The sequence below is a fragment of the Perna viridis genome, chromosome 4 (genome assembly GCF_037379345.1).
Source record: "Perna viridis isolate PV_CMFRI_1.1 ecotype Kerala chromosome 4, ASM3737934v1, whole genome shotgun sequence".
NCBI classification, from domain to species: domain Eukaryota; kingdom Metazoa; phylum Mollusca; class Bivalvia; order Mytilida; family Mytilidae; genus Perna; species Perna viridis.
In genome coordinates, this window is record NC_142448.1 from 51,882,564 (window position 1) to 51,908,127 (window position 25,564).

At 32.8% G+C, this 25,564-nt stretch overlaps 1 protein-coding gene across 4 annotated transcripts; it reads left to right on the forward strand.

Annotated features, from left to right (window-relative positions):
• The first annotated feature begins 3 nt into the window (after positions 1-3).
• On the forward strand, positions 4-22,706 carry LOC148620476 (testis-expressed protein 2-like). 4 transcript variants are annotated; one of them, XR_015921818.1, is made up of 9 exons: positions 4-107; positions 1,304-2,683; positions 4,293-5,222; positions 6,402-6,637; positions 7,357-7,446; positions 8,291-8,500; positions 8,992-9,112; positions 21,033-22,585; positions 22,625-22,706. XR_015921818.1 is itself a non-coding variant. In XM_088581368.1 (9 exons), exons 2-8 carry the CDS (start codon positions 1,355-1,357, stop codon positions 12,155-12,157), a joined length of 3,075 nt encoding a protein of 1,024 aa, XP_088437494.1. In that variant the 5' UTR covers positions 4-107; positions 1,304-1,354; the 3' UTR covers positions 12,158-12,166; positions 21,033-21,173. The 4 variants fall into 4 exon arrangements, 2 of the variants coding, with proteins under 2 accessions (XP_088437494.1, XP_088437495.1); XR_015921817.1 differs by lacking the exon at positions 22,625-22,706 and adding an exon at positions 11,999-12,385 and having other exon boundaries at positions 21,033-21,164; XM_088581368.1 differs by lacking the exon at positions 22,625-22,706 and adding an exon at positions 11,999-12,166 and having other exon boundaries at positions 21,033-21,173.
• Positions 22,707-25,564: the final 2,858 nt, after the last annotated feature.

Sequence of the window (25,564 nt, forward strand, 5' to 3'; positions counted from 1 at the left end):
GTAAAAATAGATAAATCTCGTTAAGAGAACCAGTCATAATTTTGTAAGGAGGATAACTCCAGTGTTTTGACTTAGCAGAAACAAATTTACCAGGAATATTGAACAAGGTACTGAAATAGAACATACTGAAATCGAAACAATTCTCACAAAATTAGTGATTTTACATTTAAAAATCAATGTATCGATCAGTTGGGATATTGTGTAATATAGCTGTATAATCGAATGGTCTTCATACAAACAAAAAATATTTACTTATAAAAATGTACTGTGATCATGTGACATTTTTCCTTCATGCTTTGTGGTTTCCCATATGTTAAATCCAAATGTAATTTATCATGACATCGTGAATTATTCTTACATATGTATATATTGCTTATATTTTCCCCCAACTTTTACTTAGGTGTTACTTTTGGCCCCAGTGCTTTTGCCTTTGGCCTCCAGAATTATGAAATACACTTTTTTCAGTGATGTTGGTTTGTCTAGACAATGATTTATATGTAGTCTTATTTTTTACTCCCTGGTCTCTGTGTATTATGTCTGCAACCACATTATTATATAACTCAGTTCTTAAATTGTTTTAGAAATGGTACATTTGTAACAGGTGGCTTAACCCTTCTTCTCCTTGGTTCCTTGTTTATAACTTTTCCTCTGATACATGTTGTATATAACGAGAATAGGTATGGTGAGTATATCACAGACAACAACCTTGCCAGAATGAAAATGTCAGCCTAATGCCACCCATTGGTCTTCAATGAACGACGAGGAAACCCTCACACCTCAGGGCAGGCTGCAGCTGGCCCAAAAACATCTTTATACACTGGTACAGTGAAAGATTTGCCCCTATATATTCAAGTAAAATAAAATAAACTAAAGGTAAAAATGAAACAAGACATACAGAGGCCAGAAATTCCTGATTTGGGACGGAAACAAAAATGTGGTGGGTTAAAGTACTTTGGCGTGATCATAACCCTCCTCTTTAAAATGTGTCCACTGTGGAAAAAATATTACTCAATTCACTTAAAAAGTTCAAAAAGGTCTGATTCCCTGTTACAACAAGAATAAATAAACTGAATATAAATTAGACAAATGTACAAACAAAGGAGTACTAGCAGCTAACTGACATTCCAACTCCAAACCAGTTTGAACCTGCAAAAAAGTAGGCATGGTACTGATAACTGAAAAAATGTATTTTAACATGGACTTGTACATGTATGTATATATACTCCTGTTCCCAAATCCTTCTTTCAGCTGCATTTTTGTACATGTATTTGTATTTTAATTTTTTTTGTTTTGGTTCTTTCAGATGTACTAAAATGAGTTTTACTTCTACCTGTGCAATAATTACTGAAGAGTTATGAATTTCAAAAAAGAATCCCCAGCAAGACCACCACCACCAAAAGTACTAGGCAAGAGAATAGATTCTTCTCCATCGATGAAATTTAGTTTTAAAAATCTGGAACAAGATGAAGACGACGAAGAAGATTTAACAATCTTGACTGGTGAATTAACTAAAAAAGTTGAATCAGATAAGTTGAAGGCTGAAAACAGACAGCCTGATTCACCCAAGCAGTTTTTAGAACATCAGAAGACCAAGGAAAGTGATAAAACAATTCCTCAAGTAGATAAAAATAGAACTGAAAGTGTAGAGAATAAAAGAGTTGTACCATCTCAAAGAAGCTGGGATAGCCCTACATTGGTTAGACAAACTGCAAAAAGTGAGCCAATTCCAAGCCGGTCTGCAAGTGATAATAAATTACAGAAATATTCAAAATCTGTGGAAGAGGAAGGATCCACTTTTTCCTGGATAAAACAGAATGTTGCTGAAATTTCATCTGTTGTGAAGGATAAAGCTGAAAAGGCCAAGAAAAGAATAGAAGAGTTCTCAGAAAATATTGGAAAAGATGATGACCTTAAAGTGAGAGATGGCAGAGCAAGTCTTCCAGAGGAAGCTAAGTCAAATAAAAATGATGAACTTACTGTAAGAAAAGAAATTGTTGAACAGTTGAAATCTGTTCCCATGGAAACCAACCACAAGGAAATATCAGATAGTACAGATAATGGCAAAGAGCCTCTGATAGAAGCCAAAGATATGGAGGAATTGGAGGAGGAAGAGGAGTTCAACATTGTAGAGGACTTTTACACTAACGAACCACAAGAGGACTTCTCAGGTCTTCCATCAATGGCAAGGGCTGAGGTCTTCCCTAAATCCAAAAAAACTTCTTTAAAGAGAAGATTTGTCAAGGGGAAAGCACCAAAACTTAAAACACCAGTTTCTATGTCAAAGTTACCCAAAGATAAAGTAGATGAATTAGAAGAATTATCTAATGATTTCTTTGATGCAAACGATGTCTCTCCCAATGTATCAGGGACATCAAAACAAAACTCAGAATTATCAACATTTAACAGTTTATCTGAAAACGTTGAAAAACATGTGCCATCAAAAAAGTTTGTAGGAATAATTGTTTGCATTTTTCTTTACATTATCATACCTTTACCGTCATACCTCTCTGGGATGATACTAGGTAGTTTCCTAGCCTCACTTGGCTGGATTTCATATATTGTCATTACAAAACCTCCAACTTCTAAGGTTCATGAGAAATTGATTCCAGTTAGAGAAATGCCTCCCATGGTGGAACCAGAGATTAGAGACATCAACCTTGATGATAGTGTTACTTTACATAAGGTACTGTAAATATAACCCCTTATTAATGTGGCGGCTACTTGTATATTGCGATCACCTTGTCTGTCTGTCTGTTACACTTTTCTGTAGCAGACATCTCTGCTTCTATTGAATAGAATGCTAAGAATTTTGGTATATTGCTGTTGCATGATAACTTGTACCATGTCTCCCCTTTTTAAGATACATCTACTTCCTGTTAACTGATCAACCTTGCAATTCTTTAGTGGATGCATAATGGAAATTTTTATAACAGATGTCTCAGCTTCTATTGAAAGGAATGCTCAGATATTTGGTACATGTATATTGCTTTTGCTTTTTGACTTGTACCAGGTCTCTTTCGCAGGCTTGACTGAAATGGTTGAGTAAGGGTATTCTTAGCACAAAGTAGTGTGCAACATCTTGTTAATCATTTTTTATACAAGGAAACATCACAACGTACATGTTTTTTTGTTAAATTGACATGTTCTTTATAAATAAGTAACCATGGAAAATTAATAAGCCTACAGTACATGTGTGATAGTCAGCAAATGTAAACTGTTCATGTACATATATATATATATATACATGTACATGTATGATAGTCAGTAAATGTATATAGTACATATACATGTGTACATGTATGATAGTCACCAAAGATATAAAAAGACCAGGAGACAACAATAAGATTCAGATTTCAGCACAAATAACAGGGACACAGTGACAGAAGGGCAGACCAGAAATTTATAAAAAGGGGGGTTTAGTTAAGGCTATCATTTTCAAATTTTTGCTAAAATTTTGCCTGAACATAAATAAATACTTTCCATCAAAAATGGGGGTTCCAATCCTAGGAGACAAAATTTACTTCAAGAGTGAACAGCCCTAGTCTTTTTCAAGTTTACAACCAAGGCCCCACTCAAGGAAAACCAAAAGTCCTCACAAAGTGTCAATGAATACAGTTGAAGGTCCTTGACTTACGTTTGTAGGTACATGAAATTTCAAAGGTCCTACGATGGAGGTAACAAATTGAGGATCCCAGACATCAGTACACCACTAATATGAATCCCTGAACACCCCAGGAATCTGCCAATGACATTCTCTCATTAAAAATATGCAGCCCATTTAATATATGAGCACATTTGTATAATACTGTGAAAGTACTATTGTTTGTTAGGTACAAATTTTCGTGGTTTTTGTGGGTAGGCCAAACATGATATTTGGTTCTCAACGAAAAGGAGATTTCAGTTGATGTGTATACTGAAAACCTAAAACACCACGAATTCAAGAATCCAAGTTCTTGTGTTTCTTCCTTAATCCATGAAAATTGGTATCCATGAATTAAAGTATTTCACAGTATTTGGAGTAAATGTTTTATAATCACAGTATGTCCCCATGCTTGGAGTAGGACTCAAACTCAATGAGTTATTCTCTTTACCATAAATAAACAAAGGAGAATGAAACATTTGTATCCAAAAGATGCTCACATATCCTGTTATTACAAGGAAAATACCTTTCACCTTGTGTAATGGTTTGACATGAACAATACATGTACAAAAAAGTCCCATGAAAACGATGTATCTGTTTATTACTTGAGTTAATGTATTTTTCAATTGTACATATTCTTTTGAACTTTTAGGGATGGATGAATGAAATTGCCGATTACAACCAGGAAACTTATCATATTAATAACACTCACTCAGTGCATGTGTACTTAGATGGGATGACATTGAGATTACGACGTCCAAAAAATGGTGTTCCAAAACGTGCCATGTGGAATGAGGAACAAATCAAGCCTGGAGAATTTGTACATCAGCGATATTTTAGTTTAGAAGGGAGTCATGTGTTCTTACAACCTGATGGGTTAGTTAAAAAAAGAGTTTGGAGTAAAAAATATCCAATTTGTATCGCTTTGAAGAAAAAAGGGAGTAAGGAAACGTCTCAAAATCCTGAAACGTTGCCAGAATCTGACCAAGGGTTTGAAATAATTGACAAAGACAATTGTGATCCTAGTATCTTATATCTATTTGCAAGAACTTGTCGAGAAAAAGAAGAGTGGTTCAAAAAATTTGAATCCGCCAGTAAAGGTGTGCCTTTAACTCATCATCTGGTTGAGATAAAAAAATATTTTGTGAATCGGACTGGTACAAAAATAACCACAGGTAGTACAACTACATCAGCTCAAGAAGTATCGCTAAAACGTCCTGGTTCTGCATCATCTGAGGGTACTCCTCAATATAAGAGACATGGGTCTACCGATTCCATTAGTTCAAATAGTTCAAACTCATCCTCACCAGTAACTGAAACTCCAGAAAATAGTGTCTTTGACATGCAGGAATTTGTTCGTTACATGGGGCGTACAATGCCGAAGGATTATTATTCCTGTTTTCTGTCTCCATATAAACGAAATCCAATAGAACATAAAGATTCAACGTATATGATTGACTGTGAGCAGCAGTTGTTGTGGATAAATGCTCTAATATCAAGGTGTGCATGGGATTTCCTTCATCAAAAGTATTGGGCAGACAAAGTCATGGATAAGTTACAGAAGAAATTAGATAAAATTCATGTAAGTTGTGTTTTCAGGTAAACAATTAAAACAAGGCAATATCTATTTACACAATGTATCTGAAAAACTTTTGAGAAATACTGGAAAACAAATGTGACCTTACTTCTTCTGCTCTACTAATGTTTCCATTTGTTCAAATTTGTATGACAACTCATTTTATGGAGGTAGACTAAGGGTGGGGTACATAACTCCAGAAATCAGTGATATGTTTGTATCATATTCAATTTCACCTAATCCTTTCAAACTTACCTTTGAAACAGAATGAAATCAGTCCAAGTTACTTTGATGTTTACATGAAATTATTGTGAAATGGTGAATACAAACGTTCCAATGATTTGCAAGAGTTGTGTCCCTTACCCTAGGTCTACCTTATTAAATTACTGCCCTTAAAAGGCCTGAAATGATATTTTTGTGGTTTTTGGCACATTACTTGAAAACCAAAATAAAAAAATAACACAAAAGAAACATTTTTGGCCATTGATTTTTGTGAGTTTATTTTTGGTTATGTATGTAACTAGAAATCTATAATAGATAGAAAAAACTTTCAGTGATTTAATTGATTCTGATCATAAGAGTTAATAAACTCAAGGGCAAAAATTTTGAGAAGACACCTTGTTAGATTTATTGCCATTGATTGGACATGATTAACAGCAGTCTGTTTCTCTGTAAGCTAGCACAATAAAAATCTGGCTCAGCCTGTGAGCTAACACCAAAAATCTGGCTCAGCCTGTGAGCTAACACAAAAAATCTGGCTCAGCCTGTGAGCTAACACAAAAATATCTGGCTCAGCCTGTGAGCTAACACAAAAAATCTGGCTTAGCCTGTGAGCTGTCACAAAAAATCTTGGTCAGCCTGTGATCTGTCACAAAAATCTTGGTCAGCCTGTGTTTGTTTGTTTGTTTGTTGGGGTTTAACGTCCGAGCAGCAATATGGTCAGCCTGTGAGCTGTCACAAAAATCTTGGTCAGCCTGTGAGCTGTCACAAAAAAATCTTACTCAGTGTGTTACAAATCAGGGTCTATTTGATTGTTCAAATGTTAATTCTTGTCTAAAAATGCATTGTCTTAGCATAGAACAATTCACATTCAACCACAATCAATCAATCAATGCTCAAATCATAGAATCTAATAAATATATACATGTATAACAAGTAAGGTTAATACAGATCTGTATTTTTCAGATACCATATTTTATAGAAGCCTTTAAGATCACTGATATTCACTTGGGCCAGGAAATGCCTGTTATAAGGCGAGCCACTAAACCATATCTAGATAACCAGGGATTCTGGGTCGATCTTGATGTCAATTATGGCGGGGGATTTAAGATGACCATCGAGACGAAGGTTAACTTGATGAGGCTTAAAAAGGCTACAAAAGAGTCCAATGATTCTAAAGATGCCAAGGAGAAGCATAAGAAGTAATGCTTTGGTTTTCTTTTGTCATTTTTTTTATGGAATGCTGTTGGACTGAAGGTTTTGTTCAGTTTAGACAGGTTCAAAATGCCTTGAAACTGACTTATAAGAACTTCAGAAAATTTCCATCCTTTCTCCTTCCTTCTTTACATCAATCAGTACATCCTTCCATTACAGAGGGATTCCCATCTCTTATCCAGTAATCCTCCTACATCACTGATGGAATTTAATGAATTTTTCACTGAATTTTTATTGCATATTCAAATTGTGTACCTCCTATCAGATTTTGATCCAGATCAAATTTGGTACAAAAAAAAATTAGGAGCGGATCCAGACACTTTGAAAAGGAGGGGTGCCAGCCAGGGTTCCTCAGGAAAAGGGAGTGCTAGGATATTATTTGCCATTTTTTGTCAATAATACAAAAGGAATTAACAAATTTTCCTATAAAAGGGAGGGGTGCCAAACCTATGCACCTCCCCCTGTATCTGCCACTGAAAAAATCATGCTATTGAATGGATGGTATCAATTTAGTGAGAATTACTCACATTTTTTCTAGTTAAAGTATTTGTATGGTGAATCACTTTTAGTGTATCTACTTTAAAGCAGAATTTCTGCATAGAATTTGTGTGTGTGTGTGTGTGTGCTTCAAATATATTTATTAGAATTTTAGGTAACCGGGACCGTAAGAAATTATAAAAAAAGGTTTTTATTTAATGTTTTAAAGGTCAGCTGTGACTGATTCAGAAGAGGAGGACAGTGCTGAATCCTCTACTGATGATGAGGAGGATATACTACCTCAGGGTACTGAGGACAGGTAATACGAGAGGCCTAGAATGTGAAGTTATAGGGAACATTGTTTTCAATAGCACATATAAATGTAATGTATACGATTAAAATAAAAAGAAACTTGGACGGCCACAATGAAGACAATATGAAGAACATGATGCAGTCAATATATTATACAAAAACTATATTTCACGGGAGGATCTAGAAATTTAAGACAGAGGGTATTTCATCTAGAAATATATTAGAAGAGGGTTGTCAAGCATTCATTTTTGCCCAAATTTAGGTTACAGACCACCAATTCAACCAATGAGCATATAGAACATACGCAAAAATAGTCCTACGCAGAAATTACCCCTGTTCCTCATAGTGCTGTGAAAAAAGTTCTCATCTTATTTAAAAAAATTAAACAGTTTCTGAAAGGAAAAACATTTCTGTACAATTTATAGGTGCATTTTGCTTCTTGTGATGTGAAGCCTAATCTCCATAATAATTTCTATATATACCCCTATCTTGTGAAAACACTGGGATTCCCCATGCTATTTATAGACCCTTCACTTCCGGTGACCAATACTGCACTGCAAGTCTGCTAACCCCACATGCCATTTTGAGGATTGTGAGCTGACATATGTAGAATTATGCTGATATATAGTCCTCTGCAGGTTAAAGTTAAGGTAAAGTCCAGAGAAGCCATTGAATATTGTGAAATTAGCATAGAAGCCTATGGGAAGTGGAATTAGTGGTTTCTAGCCTTAAAGGAACAATGATAATTCTCTTATGCATGTACTTATTTTCGCTGATAGTGTTTGACCGCAAAATTCTTGAAAATAGGTATCACTGGAAAATAAGTACAGTTCCAGTAATTTTTTTTGTAGTAATCAGTCCTCTAGTGGAAAGCGTAGGTTTATGAAATACTTAAAGAAAATTACAGAGTCTAAGTATTTTCAATCTGCAACAGACATGAAGTATGTGAAGAGAGCTATGGAAGAAGTATCAAACACACCTTTGGTCTTAACAGTAGAGTTACGGTTCTTGTCTGGAACTCTAGCAGTCAACATTCCTCCCCCACCAACGGACAGAGTGTGGTAAGTTCTGATTAGAAGGAGTTATGGTTCTTTTTCTTGAACACTAGTAATCAACATTCTCTCTTACCAACTGACAGAGGTAGTTTGATTGAGAAAATTTTTCATCACATAACTAGGCTCCCAATGAATGGATAAATTTTTCTAATTTGTTGTATAGCTTTATATAGATAGGGCATACATTGTAAGTTATTTGGGTTTATTTTCTATTTTAACCTCCCTGGACATCGCATGCAATATCATGTTTAAGTATGGCTTCAAATCCCAAATTACCAACTACATTTATTGTATGTTTTGTCATATTTAGGTATGGCTTCAGAGGGAATCCCTAATTACCAGCTATACTTATTGTATGTTTTGTCATATTTAGGTATGGCTTCAGAGGGAATCCCTAATTTCCAGCTATACTTATTGTGTTTTGTTATATTTAGGTATGGCTTCAGAGGGAATCCCAAATTACCAGCTATATTTATTGTATATTTTGTAATATTTAGGTATGGCTTCAGAGGGAATCCAAAATTAACACTGGTAGCCAAACCCAAAGTTGGTGAAAGGAGAGTGACTGTATCACATATCACAGAGTTTATAGAGAAGAAACTATCTGTTGAATTTCAGGTATTGTCTTATAACAAATACTGGATTGTTTCTCAAAGCCTTTTGAAAATATCTTCATGAGATTGAGGTGGGTCCAGAAAATTTTATTAGCCCCTTTAAAATTTTCAGGGATGGGAGTTCCAATCTAGAATTTTTTTTTCAAAAAAAAGGCGGGATTGCAGGTTTTAATTATAAATTACTACTTTTCCCCCTAATTTTGCATCAAAAGAAAGGGGTTCGTACCCCAACACCACCTGGATCTGCCACTTATAATGATACTAGTACACCTAACCCTACAAATACCTTGTCTGTTTACATGAAATGACAAGTTTCTGTTGGCCTGCAGTGTTGTATTTATGATAATGAAAGGCCAATGACATACTATTGAGGTTTTTATCCTCACTCACCTAAGAAAAACTGTAGCCAGGGGTTAAGGAGAGTTACAACCCAGCCCCACCCCCTCTGGAAAGCAAAATAATGGTAAAGACTAAAAAAATAACTTTAAATTGGGTATTAGTTCTTCATATTGGGTCAATTAATTTTACATATGGTATAGTAAGAGTGTATCAGGAAGTTACATTACTGTAGGTAGACTATTACCGGATTTTACCTGTTTGCAATGTGACAGGTGCTGCTTGTAGAGCAGGACATGCGTACCCTTCCGGTGCACCTAATGTCACACCTTTTTTCTGTGGTAGTTGATATTGCTAGTACTTTAAGTTTTTGTGTGATGTTTTGTCTTCAGTCTTTATTTTATTCTCTGTATTGATGATCTTTTCTGGTTTCATGTTTAGGTTATGTACTTGGATTTTGATGTAACTGAATTGTCTTATTTATCGACCCTTCAGTATTTTGCTAATATAAGGCACCATTAATTTCTTACAATTTTATCCAAATAACCCCTTACCAAAACCCCCTTAAAAACTTCGGCAATAAACCCCTTATAAAATAAGGTGTACAACACTGGATAAAATATTGCTACATTAGCTGTTAGAATAGACTGAAAAAAAAACATATAATGGTCATGTGACATTAAATTATCTCCCTGGAATTCTTTTAAATTCTGGATTAATTTAATATTTGGTTGACTTGTATTCATTTGTTCATATGTAGAGCATTAGATAGGTGTTCAATTTACTTTACTTTGTTGTGCAATTTGTTTTTTAAGGAATTTCTCATAAAGATTGAACCTTGTGATTTGAGTCATAATTTTTTTATAAAAATAAAATGATTTTTTTTTTAGAACTATTACTTTTACATGCATGCATTTTGAGACTATGCCCCATGAGAATGTTATTTCTGAAAAAAGTTTCTGCTACTTTGAGGGACTTTTAAAGAGTTTTCAGGCTAATGTCTTATTATTTCCTCTGCTGAAAACTTGATGGTAATACATTTAGGTATTTAGAGATCATGCTGTCTTATTCTTCTTTTTTTGTCCTTCCATTCATTTTTTCATCCCCAGATTTTATCCATGGCTCCTCTGAAGCTGAATAGAATTCAATTAAACTTGCATGCATTCTTCATCAGATTATGCCATTGTGAACCTTTTGTTTCACGTTTCATAATTAATGAAATTGAAGTTTTCCTTATGCAAAACTTTGACTTTACTTGTACTTATGATATCTAAGGTTTCACTGTACTTACAAGAAATAAGGTTTAACTATACATGTACTTACAAAAAATAAAGTTTCACTTTATTAACAAGATATAAGGTTAAACTATACTTACAAGATTTAAAGTTATTGTTTTAGTCCTCTTCACTTTTTGTGGAGCATAGGACTACTACAGTTCCTCTCCATCTCACTCTGTTTAGGGCCGTTCTTTTCGTTTTAACCCCAGCTCTTGCAAATCGTCTCCAGTTCCTTCAGCCTTGTTCTTTTGCAGCTGTGAAGAGGTCTTCATTGCTTCCTTTGTCCTTGAGGATTCCAGTCTAGTGCTTCTCTGGTAATGCTGGTATAGGGTTTTCTCCATGTGTAGCCAATCCATTGCCATGCCCTTCTTTTAATGTGGATATCTGCTGGATCTTGGTTGGTACAATCCAGAAATTGTTCATTCGTAATTTTTATTGGCCACCACACTTTACAAATATGTCTGAGGTATTTGTTGAAAAATACCTGGATTTTATGTTGAAGTCCAGCTGTTGTCTCCAGGTTTCACACTCTTAGAAAAGGACAGATTTTACATTGGTGTTGAATATTCTGACCTTGGTGTTTTCACTAAGCACATTTGATTTCCAAACTGGTTTTAACATGGCTAAGGCTTGATGGGCTTTGCATATTCTGACATTTATGTCTTCATCTGTGCCGCCGGTTTTACTAATGACACTTCCTAGATATGTAAACTGTTCAACTTCTTCCAGTTCGTCCCCACCAATTGTCACTGACCCTCCTTTTCATGTTTGAACTTTCATAATCTTTATTTCTCTGTTGTTAATTTTAAGCCCTATTTTCTTTCCAATGTCATTCATCCTTTTGGGTTTGTCTTGGATGTCTTTTATCTGGTGAGACAGTAGGGCGAGATCATCAGCAAAATCTAGATCTTCTAACCTTCTTGTCATAGTCCACTTAATCCCTCTTGGTTTGTCAAATGCTTGCTCTGTTATCCAGTCAAACACCAGTAAGAATAAGGTTAGTGAGAGTAAACACCCTTGTTCCACACCTGTTTTCACATGGAAAGGGTCAGTGTGAGATGTTTCATTTATTATTTGCACTGTAAATCTTCATACATATGCTTAACTATGTTTACGAGATAGCTTACACAATATATAAAGTTTAACAGTACTTACAGCATACAAAGTTTCACTATACTTAAAAGATATAAAGTTTCACTTTGCATTTACTTACATAATGCAACGTGTCAATTAATGTACAAGATATAAGTTTTAACTAGACTTATTTTAAATTTCAGCGAGTGCTTGTAATGCCTAACCTTGATGACCTAGTTATGCCACTGCTGCTGCCAGAATATAAAACTGATCCTGTATTAACACATGCAGATGCCTCTACACAACTCCCGAAATACCCAAGCACTGGATCTCAAATGTCCACACAAAGCAACCCAATTTAAGAACTATTCGTATGTAGTGTCAACAGTCTTCGTAAACTGATTTCCGAAGTTCTGACATCCCATGCTACTGCTGCACGGCTAAAAAAATTACAAGCACTAGTTTTCCTGCTAATTTTTCTATTAAGAAGTTACATATTTGAACTTACCTAAAAACCAACTGTAAAGATTCTCAGCCCTGTATAGTCTAAAAATTATTTCATTTTGGATACTTCAGAAGTAAATTCTATTGTAAGTTTTGTGATATCAAGAAAAATCCTTGTAACTTAGTTATTGTAATTGTAACATAGATATGGTAATATCAACTCAAAGTTTATTAGATAAAATAGTCACAATATAAAAATGGTTCAACTATGTCTGAATTTACAGTTAAAAAGCAGTGAATGCAGCTTTCACCAGCTTACATCACAATGTCATAATTTATATTTTTTTCTGGCAAGAGTTTTCAGTTGATGTAGTATTCTGAACTTATAGTGTTTTCTCATTTTTTCAGCAGATATCTTTGTGCATAATATTTTTGGTGCTAAAATTGCTTACTTCTGTATTGAAAATCATTACTGCACAGTTATTAAGTGGCAATATGATGTAAGCAAGTTGTAACTTTCAACATCAATGTTTTCAGTGTCAATGTTGGACTGTTATATATAAAATGCGAAGAAATGATACTTTACTCAATAAGTTAAAAAAAACTTGTGTAAGAGTTGTAGAATTTTTAGAATGGAAGATTTCTGGTATTAGTACCATCCTCTGCCTAAAGATGTTAACAGCCTCCACTGGTTTTTTCAGTTAAGCAAAAAATGGATGGTGTAATGTAAAGCAGGTTATTTTGTCGGGATGCTTATTTTGTGGTATGCCAAAAAGGTCAAAGTGGATTCCGCAAAATATTTACTCAGCCAAAGTACTTAGTGGACCTGACCACTTAGCTTCCACCAAAATTAGAAAAACAATTATTTTTTCATATACTTTTATGCTTCAAAATTTTCAATTTTTACACCTGCAAAAATAGCCTGCCATACATTATTTGTTCTCCTTCCTTATTTAGTATGATGTAGAAGATCAATATTCTGACTATGTGCCGCTAATATATTCATTGAACATTTAGTTCTCTTTACTTTTGCATATACATATGTATACATATATATTTTACATAGCTCTTTTTTACTTTGTTTTTGGTAAAAAAAAATGAATGAGACTTAAGGCATGAGGGTAGTTATACAATTTATCAGTGTCATTAAAACTTTGCAGTAATGTTTTGCTACAGGTAAATTTACATAATGCTCTCCTATTGTCAAAGCCTTTTGTGTCAAGTTTCTCTAATAGAGTTTTTCCACAAATATTTTCTCCTCTCAAACTTTGTACAATCAAATTACTTGAATTTGAAAATTTGAGGACAAACTCAAGATTTGATGAAATTCTCAACTACCAATTTTTTCATAAAACCTAGGCAAAATTTTAAAACCGACTGAAAATTTTAAGAAAGCATGTCTGCAGATATTAGTTAAAGATGAACCAAATGCTTACAGCTTTGTATCACTTTTGCTAACATCACATAACTTGTCACATCCATAAATACAAAATAATAAATGCTTTCAGAGATCACTGAGAGGTCTTCACCAAGTGTAAACATGCCTTTAAGTAAACTCTGGAAGGCCTTGACAACAAAAGTAATAAATTCATGGTAAATAAAAATGACACTTCTTAAAAAATAAAATAAAAAGTAAATTAATGACACGAAGACACATTAATGACCTTGTGACGGAATTAAGAGCAAAAAAGATCAACCAGGTGTTATGGTTGAGGTGGGAGGGGGTGGGGGGCTTTACTTTATTCCCCCAAGAATATTTTAAAGATTTTTATTTGTTTTTATTGTAGAAATTTGCATTATCATGAATAGAGAAAATATTATTGTATTTGAAGTGTCCCCCGTAAACCACCATCAAAACCAAGCCTCTAAGTCTTCAAGCGCAATACAGGTATCTCTTCATTTGTATAGTATCATTTTTGCTAAAACTATTTCGTAGATGGACTAATCTAGTTGAGTTATATTCTGAAATCCTGGGTCTAACAATATTATGATTTGTAATTATCTACCCTTTTTGTAAGGAAATGAATTATAAGTTTAACATTCTGTGCACAAAAGGAGTTAATAATATGTTTTACTTGTTCATAAAAAAAGGAATAATTAAGAATTGTGCAAGGCCAGATGAATATGCAGTCAAATTTCTGAAAGATGATAATATTAAGTAAACCATCCTGTATCTCCATATGTTGATAAAAGTATTTGTTTTTTTCCCTATTTTTTACTTGGCGAAGTGTTATTCATTTTTTTTTATTTAATCTTTGACAGAGTCATCCTACGGAGGGAGACTTCATACAGCTTTATTATTTTGATGTTCTTGATATAAATAAACATCTTTTTGATGATTTGACCTGTGATCTTTACTTTAAATGTCCTATGCACCACCAACATTAAACTATAATAAATGGAGGTAATAAGAGAAACTAAAACTTTCTAAAACAGTAATTGTAGTTACATTTATTTTTATGAAATAAAGTTTTAACTTACAAGTTTGTCAATTCCACAATCTTTACTCTTGTAAAGATTTTTTTGACAGTGTTTTGAAATAGATTGGGATAACAGTATTGTATTTGAAGTGTCCCCAGTGAACCCAAGACCAAGATCAATCGGAACTCCACCATTTCTGCTACAATAAAAAAATAACTTTTCTTTTGTGTAACGAAGAAGGCTGTGGAGTTTCAATTGGACCAAGATTGAAGCCTCCAAGTCTTCAAATGCTATACAGATATCTCATCATTTGTATAGTTTTATTTTTTTTGCTAAAACTAGTATAATATTTAGATATTTAATGGACAGACTAATCCTTAAATCCTGGGTCTCCGAAATTATCTCCCCTTTTTGTAATAAAATCTAATATAAGTTCTAAATTCTGTGCACAAAAGAAGCAAATAATTTGTTTCATTTTAGAAATGTTTATTATTTTAAAATGTAAAAGGAATAATGTAGTATTTTGTAAGGCCAAATTAGTGCAGTCAAAATTTTGAAAGATAAGGATATTAAAAATACCTTTCTGTTCCTTCATATATTAATAAAATTAGTCCTTTTTTTTTATATAGCTATTCTTAACACAATTGGTATAACTTATTGTGTATCTTATGTTTTGCAAATATGAAATTTCTGACGGAGTCCTCCTACTTTGAGAGACTTCATACCTGACTTGAGTTTTGTTGATTCTAACTTGGTTGAAATTCCAGTATATATGTTATGACGTGATTATTCCAGTTAATACCAGTGATCTAGGCATCACCAACATTTAATTTTAATGAAAGAAGGAAATAGTATTTAGTAAAACTTTCTTAAATAATATGTGTAGTAACTTTTTTTCATTGGATAAAGTTGTAACTTTCAGGCTTGTTAATTCCACAATTTTTACTGCTGTAAAGGCACTAGAACTAATTGGGATGATGTTATTGTATTTGGAGTGTCCCCAGTAAACTCAGTTTGCTACCATCAAGACCAAGATTGAAACCTCTAAGTCTTCAAACATAATAAGGTATCTCCTGATTTGTATGATATCATTTTTTCCTAGAACTAATTCAATATTTCATCGATGCTGTTATCCCTTAAATCCTGGTCTACTAATGTTATGTTCTGAAATTATCTCCCCTTTTTGTGATAAAATTTAAGTTAAACATTCTGTTCACCAAAGAAGCAAATAATTTTATTTATTTTAGAAATGTTTATAAAAAATGTAAAGGGAATACTTAAGTATTTTGTATGGCCAGATTTATATGTAGTCGAATTTTTGAAAGAAAATAAATATTGATAAAATTAGACATTAGTAAATTTATACTATAATTTTCTTTCATTTTTGTCGAAGAAATTCTAATAGCAATTTTATTTTTTGTTGAAGAAAATATAATAGCAATTTTATTTCAAACATAAAATGGGGGTAAATCAAGGGAAACAGGCTCAGAGCTAGAGCATTAGTAAAATCACATTTACTGGGAAAAGATATATATGAATGTATTAAAATTGACCATCTTCCACAGAGTGATGTGACTGCAGATCCAGTATTTAAGTTAGTACAGGGATGTGTTTTTTGAGAGGGATGGTGTGTCTTGGTTTTAGGAAATAATCCTTTTTACTTTCAAAATTTTCATAATTTCCAATAGCCTCTATAATTAACTTGGTTCTAATGAATGTAAGTATAGTCCAACCTGACTTTACAACCACCTGTAATCAGCAATAACTTTTCTTAAAACACTGATAAAATATCCCTATGTCAAATTAACCTGTGTATAAAGACCACCTCTTTTACTTGACCATCATTCTACTCTCCCCAGGAAGGTCACTTGAGACAGATTTTACTGTAATTCTTTTACTAACATGGGTAAAATTTATTGTCAGGTGGACAGTCCTTATCTAATTGCCTTTGAGAATTCAGTGCCTATGTAACACAAACTTATCCTCTATAGGCGTTTAATGTTGTCTGTATGTGTGTGAATGCTTTCTATGTAACATAATTAAAATTGTCTTACATGGCAAGGTATGAATTATATAATGGCTGTAACATCAATGAATTATACAAAATGGGAGGGGGGGGGGGCTTAATTCTGATTTACTGAGAAATCAGTTCTAATCAAGTTTTTGTATGGTCAGAGTTGATTTGAGCTGTTAAATTCATAATGATAACTCGATTGGGGGATCCTTAGATTGAAACTCCATTATGTTGGAAAATCTTGTTCGTTTTATGTATTTTTTAGGCGCGGAGTAAATGGGTAAACAATAGCTTGGAACCCTCTTCTTTCTGGACCCCTTCTCTTGATCTACCACGGAATAATGTAGCATACAACAAAAGAATACAAATCAGTGCTGATACAGAAAATGAACCGTCTGAAATTTTACTCTAAATGTATTAATTTTTGCAGATTCTGTCAAAAGAACATAATCACGGGTATTAATTTTTGTGGTTTAAATAAATAATAATTGTTAAAGTGTAATAATCAGTTTTGCAGGTATACTATTTTTCATGCTTTTCTATCCACTGGGAAAAAATGAATAATAGTGCACTACGAAAATTAATACTTTTACAGTAATTTCAAATTCTCTGCCTTTGAACATGTATAAATAAACCACCTGTCACCAGGAAACCAAATGTTCAGTGAATATATTAGTTATCCTACATGATCTTTATCAGTAAATCGCATATTAAGAATGTGACAAAAAGTGATGAGTGTGTGAACACATGTGTAGCATGCACAATTTGTTTCCTATATTTTGTATGAATTAATGATTTCTTCAGAACAGATTGCAATTTTTGCTGGTTTATCACATAGTTCTTGACAAAATGGATAATAGGTAAATTTCTAAATAACTGCTGTTGCAAACTCTGTTCACCAAAGAAACAAAATATTGTTAATATAGTAGAGTGTATGATTGATTGGTGGGGAGTTAGAGCAAAATTTTTATGTTCATGAATTTAAGTGGTTTGTTAAAATATATATATATTGTCTGTTTGTCTTTCTGTTTTGTTGTTCTGCCATCTTTATACATGCATTTTAAAATACAACTGCATCTAATACTGTGCTTTTGTTTGTGCAAGAATATGAACATAATATATATAGACATGAATGAAGCTTAACAGTTCTGCCATTACATCAAAGTGGCTTGGTCCCATCATATGTGACTGGTGCACATGAAGTTTATCCTTTGTTGTTGTATTACCAAGGGAAATAACCCTACTTAGTGTTATAAATGTGAGTTGTGGTACCATATTTGTGAATATTTTCAAGGGAGATAATCCACTTAAGTGTTGTAAATGTGAGTGTTGGTACCATTTTTTGAGTTTTTGGTACATGTATTTTTTTTTATATATGGTATTGTAATGAGTAAATATGAGAGTTGGCAGTTTTTGGGGTTTAATTTCTTACTTTAAGAGACTTATATTACATTGATTTGTGTGAAAAATGTTTGTTTTAACTAAATAGAAATGGTTATTTATCTATTCATGTAGTTAAAAAGTGTATATACCAAGAAATAACTGTATCCTTAAGGAAGAGATATGATGGGTTAAAACAAAATTTTACCCAAACCTCATGTATAGTTATTTATACCGCTATTCAGTATAATTGTTAATTTCCTTTTTTTTTTTATTTATTATTTTCTTTGTATTCACATGTTACAGATTTATTTCTTATGTACTGACTGGGTTTGATATGAAAACATTATTTATAGCAAATTATATACATGGCTTGAAAAGGCATGGGTGTATGTTGGTCTTCACATATGTTTGTCCATCTACTGTGACAGTATTTCAGTTGTAGTGGTTTGCTGAAATTCATTAGTCAGTGGATTTTCATGTTCATGGAATTAGGAAAACCCTTATAATTTTTAATGGAACATGTCATGCAATTTGATATACAAAAATATCTGCTTTAATCATACCAGGAAAAGCCACATAAAATTAGTATGTATTAATGACGTTCTTCTCCAGTATTCTGCTTTGAAATTTTTTACCATAGGTGATGGTCTTGTGGTATCGTGGTTCCCTTGAGTTCTGGACACCATAGCTTTAATTGGCCAAGTTATACAGAACACTGTAAAATTGGTAATTACTGTTTCTTTGAAAAGCATGTGATATATGGAGGATATAGTGAGGATGGGGTTAAATGTTCAGATTCAGAATATTGTGTCTGATTAGGGTAACAGGATGTCAGATTAGTACATGGCAGGGTGTGTTTGGTTAATCAAATGTCCTTGTCCTGAAATATCTACCATAGGATGTTAAACCATTATCAATCATTAAATCTGACCACAGTTTCTAACTGCTATTCTAACAGTGTAAAGTACAGAAGAATAAAGCATTCAATGATACACGGTCATATTACAAAAAATGTTTTTTTGGGGTGGGGGTAAAAACTGGTCGTAACTTTAGTTTAAATAATCCAGTCAAACTGAAATTCTAATTTGATCTTTATTTGATGATACTCAATAACTATAAAAAGATCCTTCAATATGTTGTAAAGTTATCATCTAGAAACCGTCACCAGACAGACACGTAACTTTTGGAAGGGTTACAACACAATACCTCGCCACTTCATGTGGCGGGGAATAAAATTGTTAACCTTTTAAACAAAATTGTTTCACAGATTATTATACTTCTTGTTTGTTAAACATAATTATTATTGTTCATATTTGTTGTTTTGTTTTGTTGATTTGTTAATTTTTTTTCTGTTTTGTTTATTTGGATTTGTTGTTTCAGTGGTGGATCCAGAAGGAGTGCAAGGGTAGGCACCCCACATTTACTGGAAAATTTGTCATTTTCAGGTGTAAAATTGAAAGAAAATAGCAAACAATGTCCTAGCACCCCCTTTTTCTGAGGAACCTGGATCTGGCCCTGTTGTTAAGAATATGTGAGTTGAAGAGTTTGATATTTTTGTTTTATTTTTTATTTCTTGTATGGTGCATGTATTTGAAATTTGAAGTACTTTTGTATTGTTCCACATTTTCTAAAATACTTTTTATTCGATGGTATTTATATTAGATACTGTAAGCATATTAATTTTTTAGCTGCACTTTAAATGCATTTTTTGCTTTATTCAGTGAACAAAAAAGCATGAAAAACCATTCCCATTAACCTTCCCACATTAGAAGGGAGACTTATTTTAAGGGACATAATTCTTGAAATCAGTGATATGTTTGTATCATATTCAGTTTCATCAGGCCCTGTCAAGCATTGATTTGAAACAGAATGAAATCATCTAAGTTAGTCAAATGCTTACATGACATTTATATAGAATGGTTAACACAAACATATTTATGATTTGAAAGAGTTATGTCCCTTAGCCTAGGTCTACCTACTTAAATGGAATAAGGGCTGTTCCAGTAAAACATATGAGGGACAGAGTGAAGGTACTTTTTATTCTTTGTATATGGATGTGTGTTCCGGACTCTTGATAAAATATAAAGTTTAATACAAAATATCCAAAGAACTTCTGTCGATGGCTCCCCTGCTGAAAAAGTTCCTTCCTTGGATACCCCATATAGAAATCCCTTACACAGTGTATGTGCAATGTGCAATAGTAAGATATCAAATTAAAGTTATTGTCTAAAATATCTATATATGATTTTTCTTTTATTGTTGTTCAAGTTGAAGACTTTGTTCTATGTCTTCATTGTTATTTTTGCTAAGCTTACTTTAAGCTCAGGATTACTTTGCTATAAGTCTTCCCTATAATGCACATTTGAACTGCTTCCATCATTCCAACTGGGCATAGTTGTATGAAATTCCTCAATTCGTTTACTTAACAGGCAGATCTGAGAAAATGGTATTGATTTTATGTCTGAAAGTAATATCAATTTAAATTTCATCATTAAAGTGAAGCTAACATTACTAGGTCACTTGCTTTACAGTCATGGTTCTAGAATGAATATCAATTTAGGAACCAACCATTTTATTAACCAAGGGGGAAGGCTTGTTCTTTGGGTTTTTTTAAGTTTTTGGCACAATTTCATTTTACTCTGATATGAATATTGGTATTTCATCCATAGCATAACAATGTAAATTTTCAAATATAAATTTTTAAAATATGATTTATTTTGGACTCTCAACAAAAAGTCTAAAATACTCACCCACACTGCCACCCATCCTCTTCCATGGAGAAGAAAATGGTATGTGCCTAAGCAAAACATTCAGATCTTTTTTAAATGGAAACTTAAGTATTTCTGTTTTCCCATCTCCGCTAAAAATTAATACAAGAAAACCCTAATTCTTTCAAAGTTAGCACCTGATTATTCTTCATTCTGCACTTCCTTTCCAGTGAATATTTTTTTGAACAATTTGTTTTTATCTTGCAGAAGACATTCATAATTCCAAACATGGATGATTTAATCCTGCCATTGTTTGTGAAATATCTTCCAAATGGAACACAGGGAAATGAACTTGTCCAGACTATTCACAGGAAACCTGCTGAATCACTACATGATGTAAAAAGTTGATTCCAAATTTACCAACAAGAAACTCCAGCATTTTTTTATTGAACCTGATCATGCTTGTGCCATTTCATTCAATTAGTGTCATGTATATCCAATTCTGAAAGAAAGTGTATATTCAATGATAAACATAATTTATAATACAGTTTGATTAAAATTTACAGATAGGGGCCTTAGTAAAAATGGACACTCCATTTTGGGCAAGAAAGATAGCAAAGTTTCTTTTGACAGTTGAATTTACTCAAATTAATGCTGAGAACTTGATCAATCATGCAACCTTTGAAAACCTAATATTGGTTATTTTTGCCAAATAATTAAAAAAAATTATTAAAATCTATTTACAAAAAGGGTGATGCAAACCCCTGGTTTGAGGGACCTCCTGTCTTCCCCCAATGAATATGCTTATACCTTGCATGTCTGTGTTCTATGTTTTATGCATTTGACTGGAAAAGTACGGAAAACTGCTTAAAAATTGCCAATGTTTTTGTTGTATAAATATTTCAATAAATTAAAATATTTCAGCATTGTAGAGAATATTTCGTGTAATATAAACGTATTATGTATCTGTTTTGAAAGTATTATAAAGACAAAAGTATTGATAAATGATTTATGTTAAGCCCGAACTGTAAAGATGTTGTTTCTGGTCTTTTCAATATTTTTCAATATCTTACATATTAGATACACTATTTATTTCATAACTTTCTGACTTATGCAAGAAATTAAGATTCTGTTAAGCACTAACTTTAAATTTTTCACATTGTTTAGTCTTTTGATGGAATGATATATAGCTTTGAAATTTTCTAAAACAGTCATCATAAAATCCATTCTTGCTCAGCACATCAATGATAGAAAATTAGTTTTTAATGTTTACATTCAGATTATAACATGCTTGCTAAATCTTTTATGTTGCAAATCGAAATTTGTCATCTCCAGTGGGAAGATATAAATTTGATCCAAACGTCTATATATGAATTTCATTTTATAAAACAGAGCCATGCAAATGTCATTTTTCCTGTATTAAGTTTTTGTAGGAATCTGACGAAATGGGAAAAACAAGAAACATGCATGTCAAAACCCCACCAATCTGACAGTATAAACTTAAGGATACTTTCTCTGTTTGAAAAGACCATCATTTGATCTTAGCATCACTGGATTTACTCAGAAATTTTTTAATAGAATGTTAGATAAGTGAGGTTTTTTCAACAGAGTTATCTGCCCTTGAAATGTTCATCTTCACTGCATTTCAATGAAATTATAACTTAATTTACCAAAATGATATGGAAAATCATGTCTGTTTCCCTGGATTCTGATGATGCAATTAGTCAAATTCAGCATTCAAAATCATATCATGTTTCACCCACTGCCTGATTCTTACAGAGACTGACACTGAATGAATTTCTTGGTTTCCCCCAACTTAGGTGATATAAATGTTAATTTCTTGGTTTTCCCCAGCTTAGGTGATATAAATGTTAAATGTCTTAACAGCATTGTTATATTGTTGATGATCATTGTTGCTAATATTAAAATATATATTGTATACTGATGGCGTATTTTTCCGATATAGTCGGTATAGTTTCACTTTTTACCCTTTGACCTTAAATTTAAGGCGCTCTTCTATGGAAATGTAAGTCACCTGATCACAATTCTGTTTCCCGATTGCCCAAATACTGATAATTCAGTGACGTTCGAAAAAACTGTATCGAAAATTGAAATTGCTTGCCATGTGTTATTTTCTTGAATGTAGAAAATTTTGAATATTACTGCGTTGGCTACTAAGGTAGTAAACTTGTTTACTCTTATTATCAATAGCAAAATATGTTGGAACAATACGATTACCAATTTCGAATATTTGTCCCCTATCGCCACGCGGATGGGGACATAGAAATACATGTACCGTCCGTCAGTTCACACTAGTGGGCGCAGCTTGAAGGATTTTTTTTTTCAAATTTTGTAGAATTTTTAGTCACCGATTGTAGTTGATCACATAGGGCGCTATTTTGATTCGACAAATTTTATTGCTACAAGTTGCTTGTCTTAGTTAGATTCACATCTTTATGCTCATGTGAACAAAATACAAAAAGATCAGTCGAATATAAATACTGGAAATTTCAGCATTCAAGGAGTTACTCCTCGTCAGTAGCATTAGAGCCATATATAGGAGAGGGATCCAAAAATAAATTATATACAAGAGTAAACAAAAAATTAAACGAAATAGGGGACCAAATCAATCACCAAGAAATGCTATATCGTGTACAATTCACAGAATTTAGAGATTTCAAAATACGAAAATACTATAACACTAATGTCTCCATTTGTGTAGCCATAAAAAGCTTACACACAACGATCTTCCACATCTATGTTTTTGGGGTGTTTTTGATCCTTTAGGATCAAAATACCTCATGTCGCCGGTCTATCACTGGAACTCCCCTACTATTTCTGAATACTACACAAAAATATAGTCCAAATATAATTCCTTTTTTATCATTCAATACCTCTTTTATAACCAGTAAATATGTTTCTCGCAATTATTCAGCTCAATAATATTCTATTACTTCTGCAAATAGAATTGAGATTCAGTTTTCATATCAACTGAAGATTTGAGGGACTCCTTTTTGGCCTCGAAAGATATTAAGTGATAAATTATAGAAAATTTTGGTTCTTGCAGTAATGTGTCAGGAAGCATAAAGTGAGTTAAGCGTGTTCCATTTAACATACTTATCAGTCAAATTCTCCATCCTTTCATTCATAGTTTACCAGTAATAAACAGGAAGTGAAGAGCAGTGATTTTAACCAAGTAAAATTGGTGGGGGGATTCAAATTGCTAAAACTCAAGTTTTTGGATATCTTAAGTTCATCAAGGAATTTATTTTCTTACGCTAAAATTGGTTTTATTTGAGTATGATAAATAACTTTTTACTATAGTTTTTTTAATGTTAATGCAAATTAACTTTTGGAAAGTTTAAAAAATTAGGAAAAAGGTGAAATGGAACAACATTTGTATTTGTATGTGAAGTTGTATCAGAAGTATTGAAACTGTCCCGAAAAAAACTGCAGATATCGTATGCATGTACTTACACGATCAGGTTTAGGTATACTTGTACTTAACAGTGATAACCACTTTATACAAATATAGTTTTTGTTTTGCTTTTTATGACATAATATGAAACCAATCCCGCGTCAACACGACCCAGTGCCACTGCATAATTTCCAAAAGAGCACAATATCTCAAATGTCCACACAACGCGACCCAATTTATGAACAGTTTGTTTGTAGTTTAAACAGTCTTTGAAAACTGATTTCTGTTGTTCAGACATCCTTTTCTACTGCTGCACAGCTTTAGAAGACAACTTCAAGCATCAGTTTTCAAGTTTAAAACCAACTAAAACCGTATAGAAATTAAGTTACAACTTACTGAGATGCTTACCCTTCCTGTGCACCTGGTCCATGCTCCCAGTTTTTAGCAGAGTCCGTGCTGCTCTTTTATTTTTGTTTCTTTGTTCGTGTTATTTTGGTTATTTCATGCTATTTATTGTGTGTGTCTGTTTTCCCTGCCTAATCTTTATCCTTGGAATATATTCTTTTGATTTCCACTCGAACCTTGTTCCCCATGATTACTTTTTTACAACTGGATATCCTCCATTATTTATACAAAACACAAGGTTTTATCCGTTATAAAACACAGATTACTGACAGTTAAACAAAACACATGTAACATTTCATAGACCAACGTGTTTATATTTTATCAGTGAACAAAAAGTCTCACATAAATAATAATAACAATAAAATAAACAATTAAACTTAAAATACTATAATTTCACAAATACTTAAATGGATTTACATGTGATTGTCAATATAAACTGCAACTAAACGAACGAGGGTTACACCAGGTGTCTCGGGATCGTAAGCATATCCTGCTACGCCTGTGGTTGCGGTAACTTCCGTGGGTTTTCAATATACGCGTTAAGACGTGCGTGACATCAAACTTGAAACTTAATATCGGTCAATCAAATCGTGATGACCACCATAAACATATCTGTAGTGATAATATCATTAAAAGCTGAGCATACTTTTATTAAAATCTTTTTTAACTCTTTTTTTTTCGTTATTTCAATAATTACAATGGTACTACTCCATTCATAATTTATCTTTCTTTCGATCGCCATTATTATTTTTTTTATAAAATTCGATTTCTTCTTTTTCGGATCTCCTTTCGGGGCTTCTCCATTTAGATTCTTCTTCCCTGTATTACATAATCTAAAAACTATTACATTTTTGATATTCCATCTTAACTGATTTGACAAAATTATATTCATGTCCAATAAATTAAATTTTATGGTGTATATATCTAATGTGGATAGACGTAATTGCAGTGATTGTCCCCTATTTGATAGTTGAAC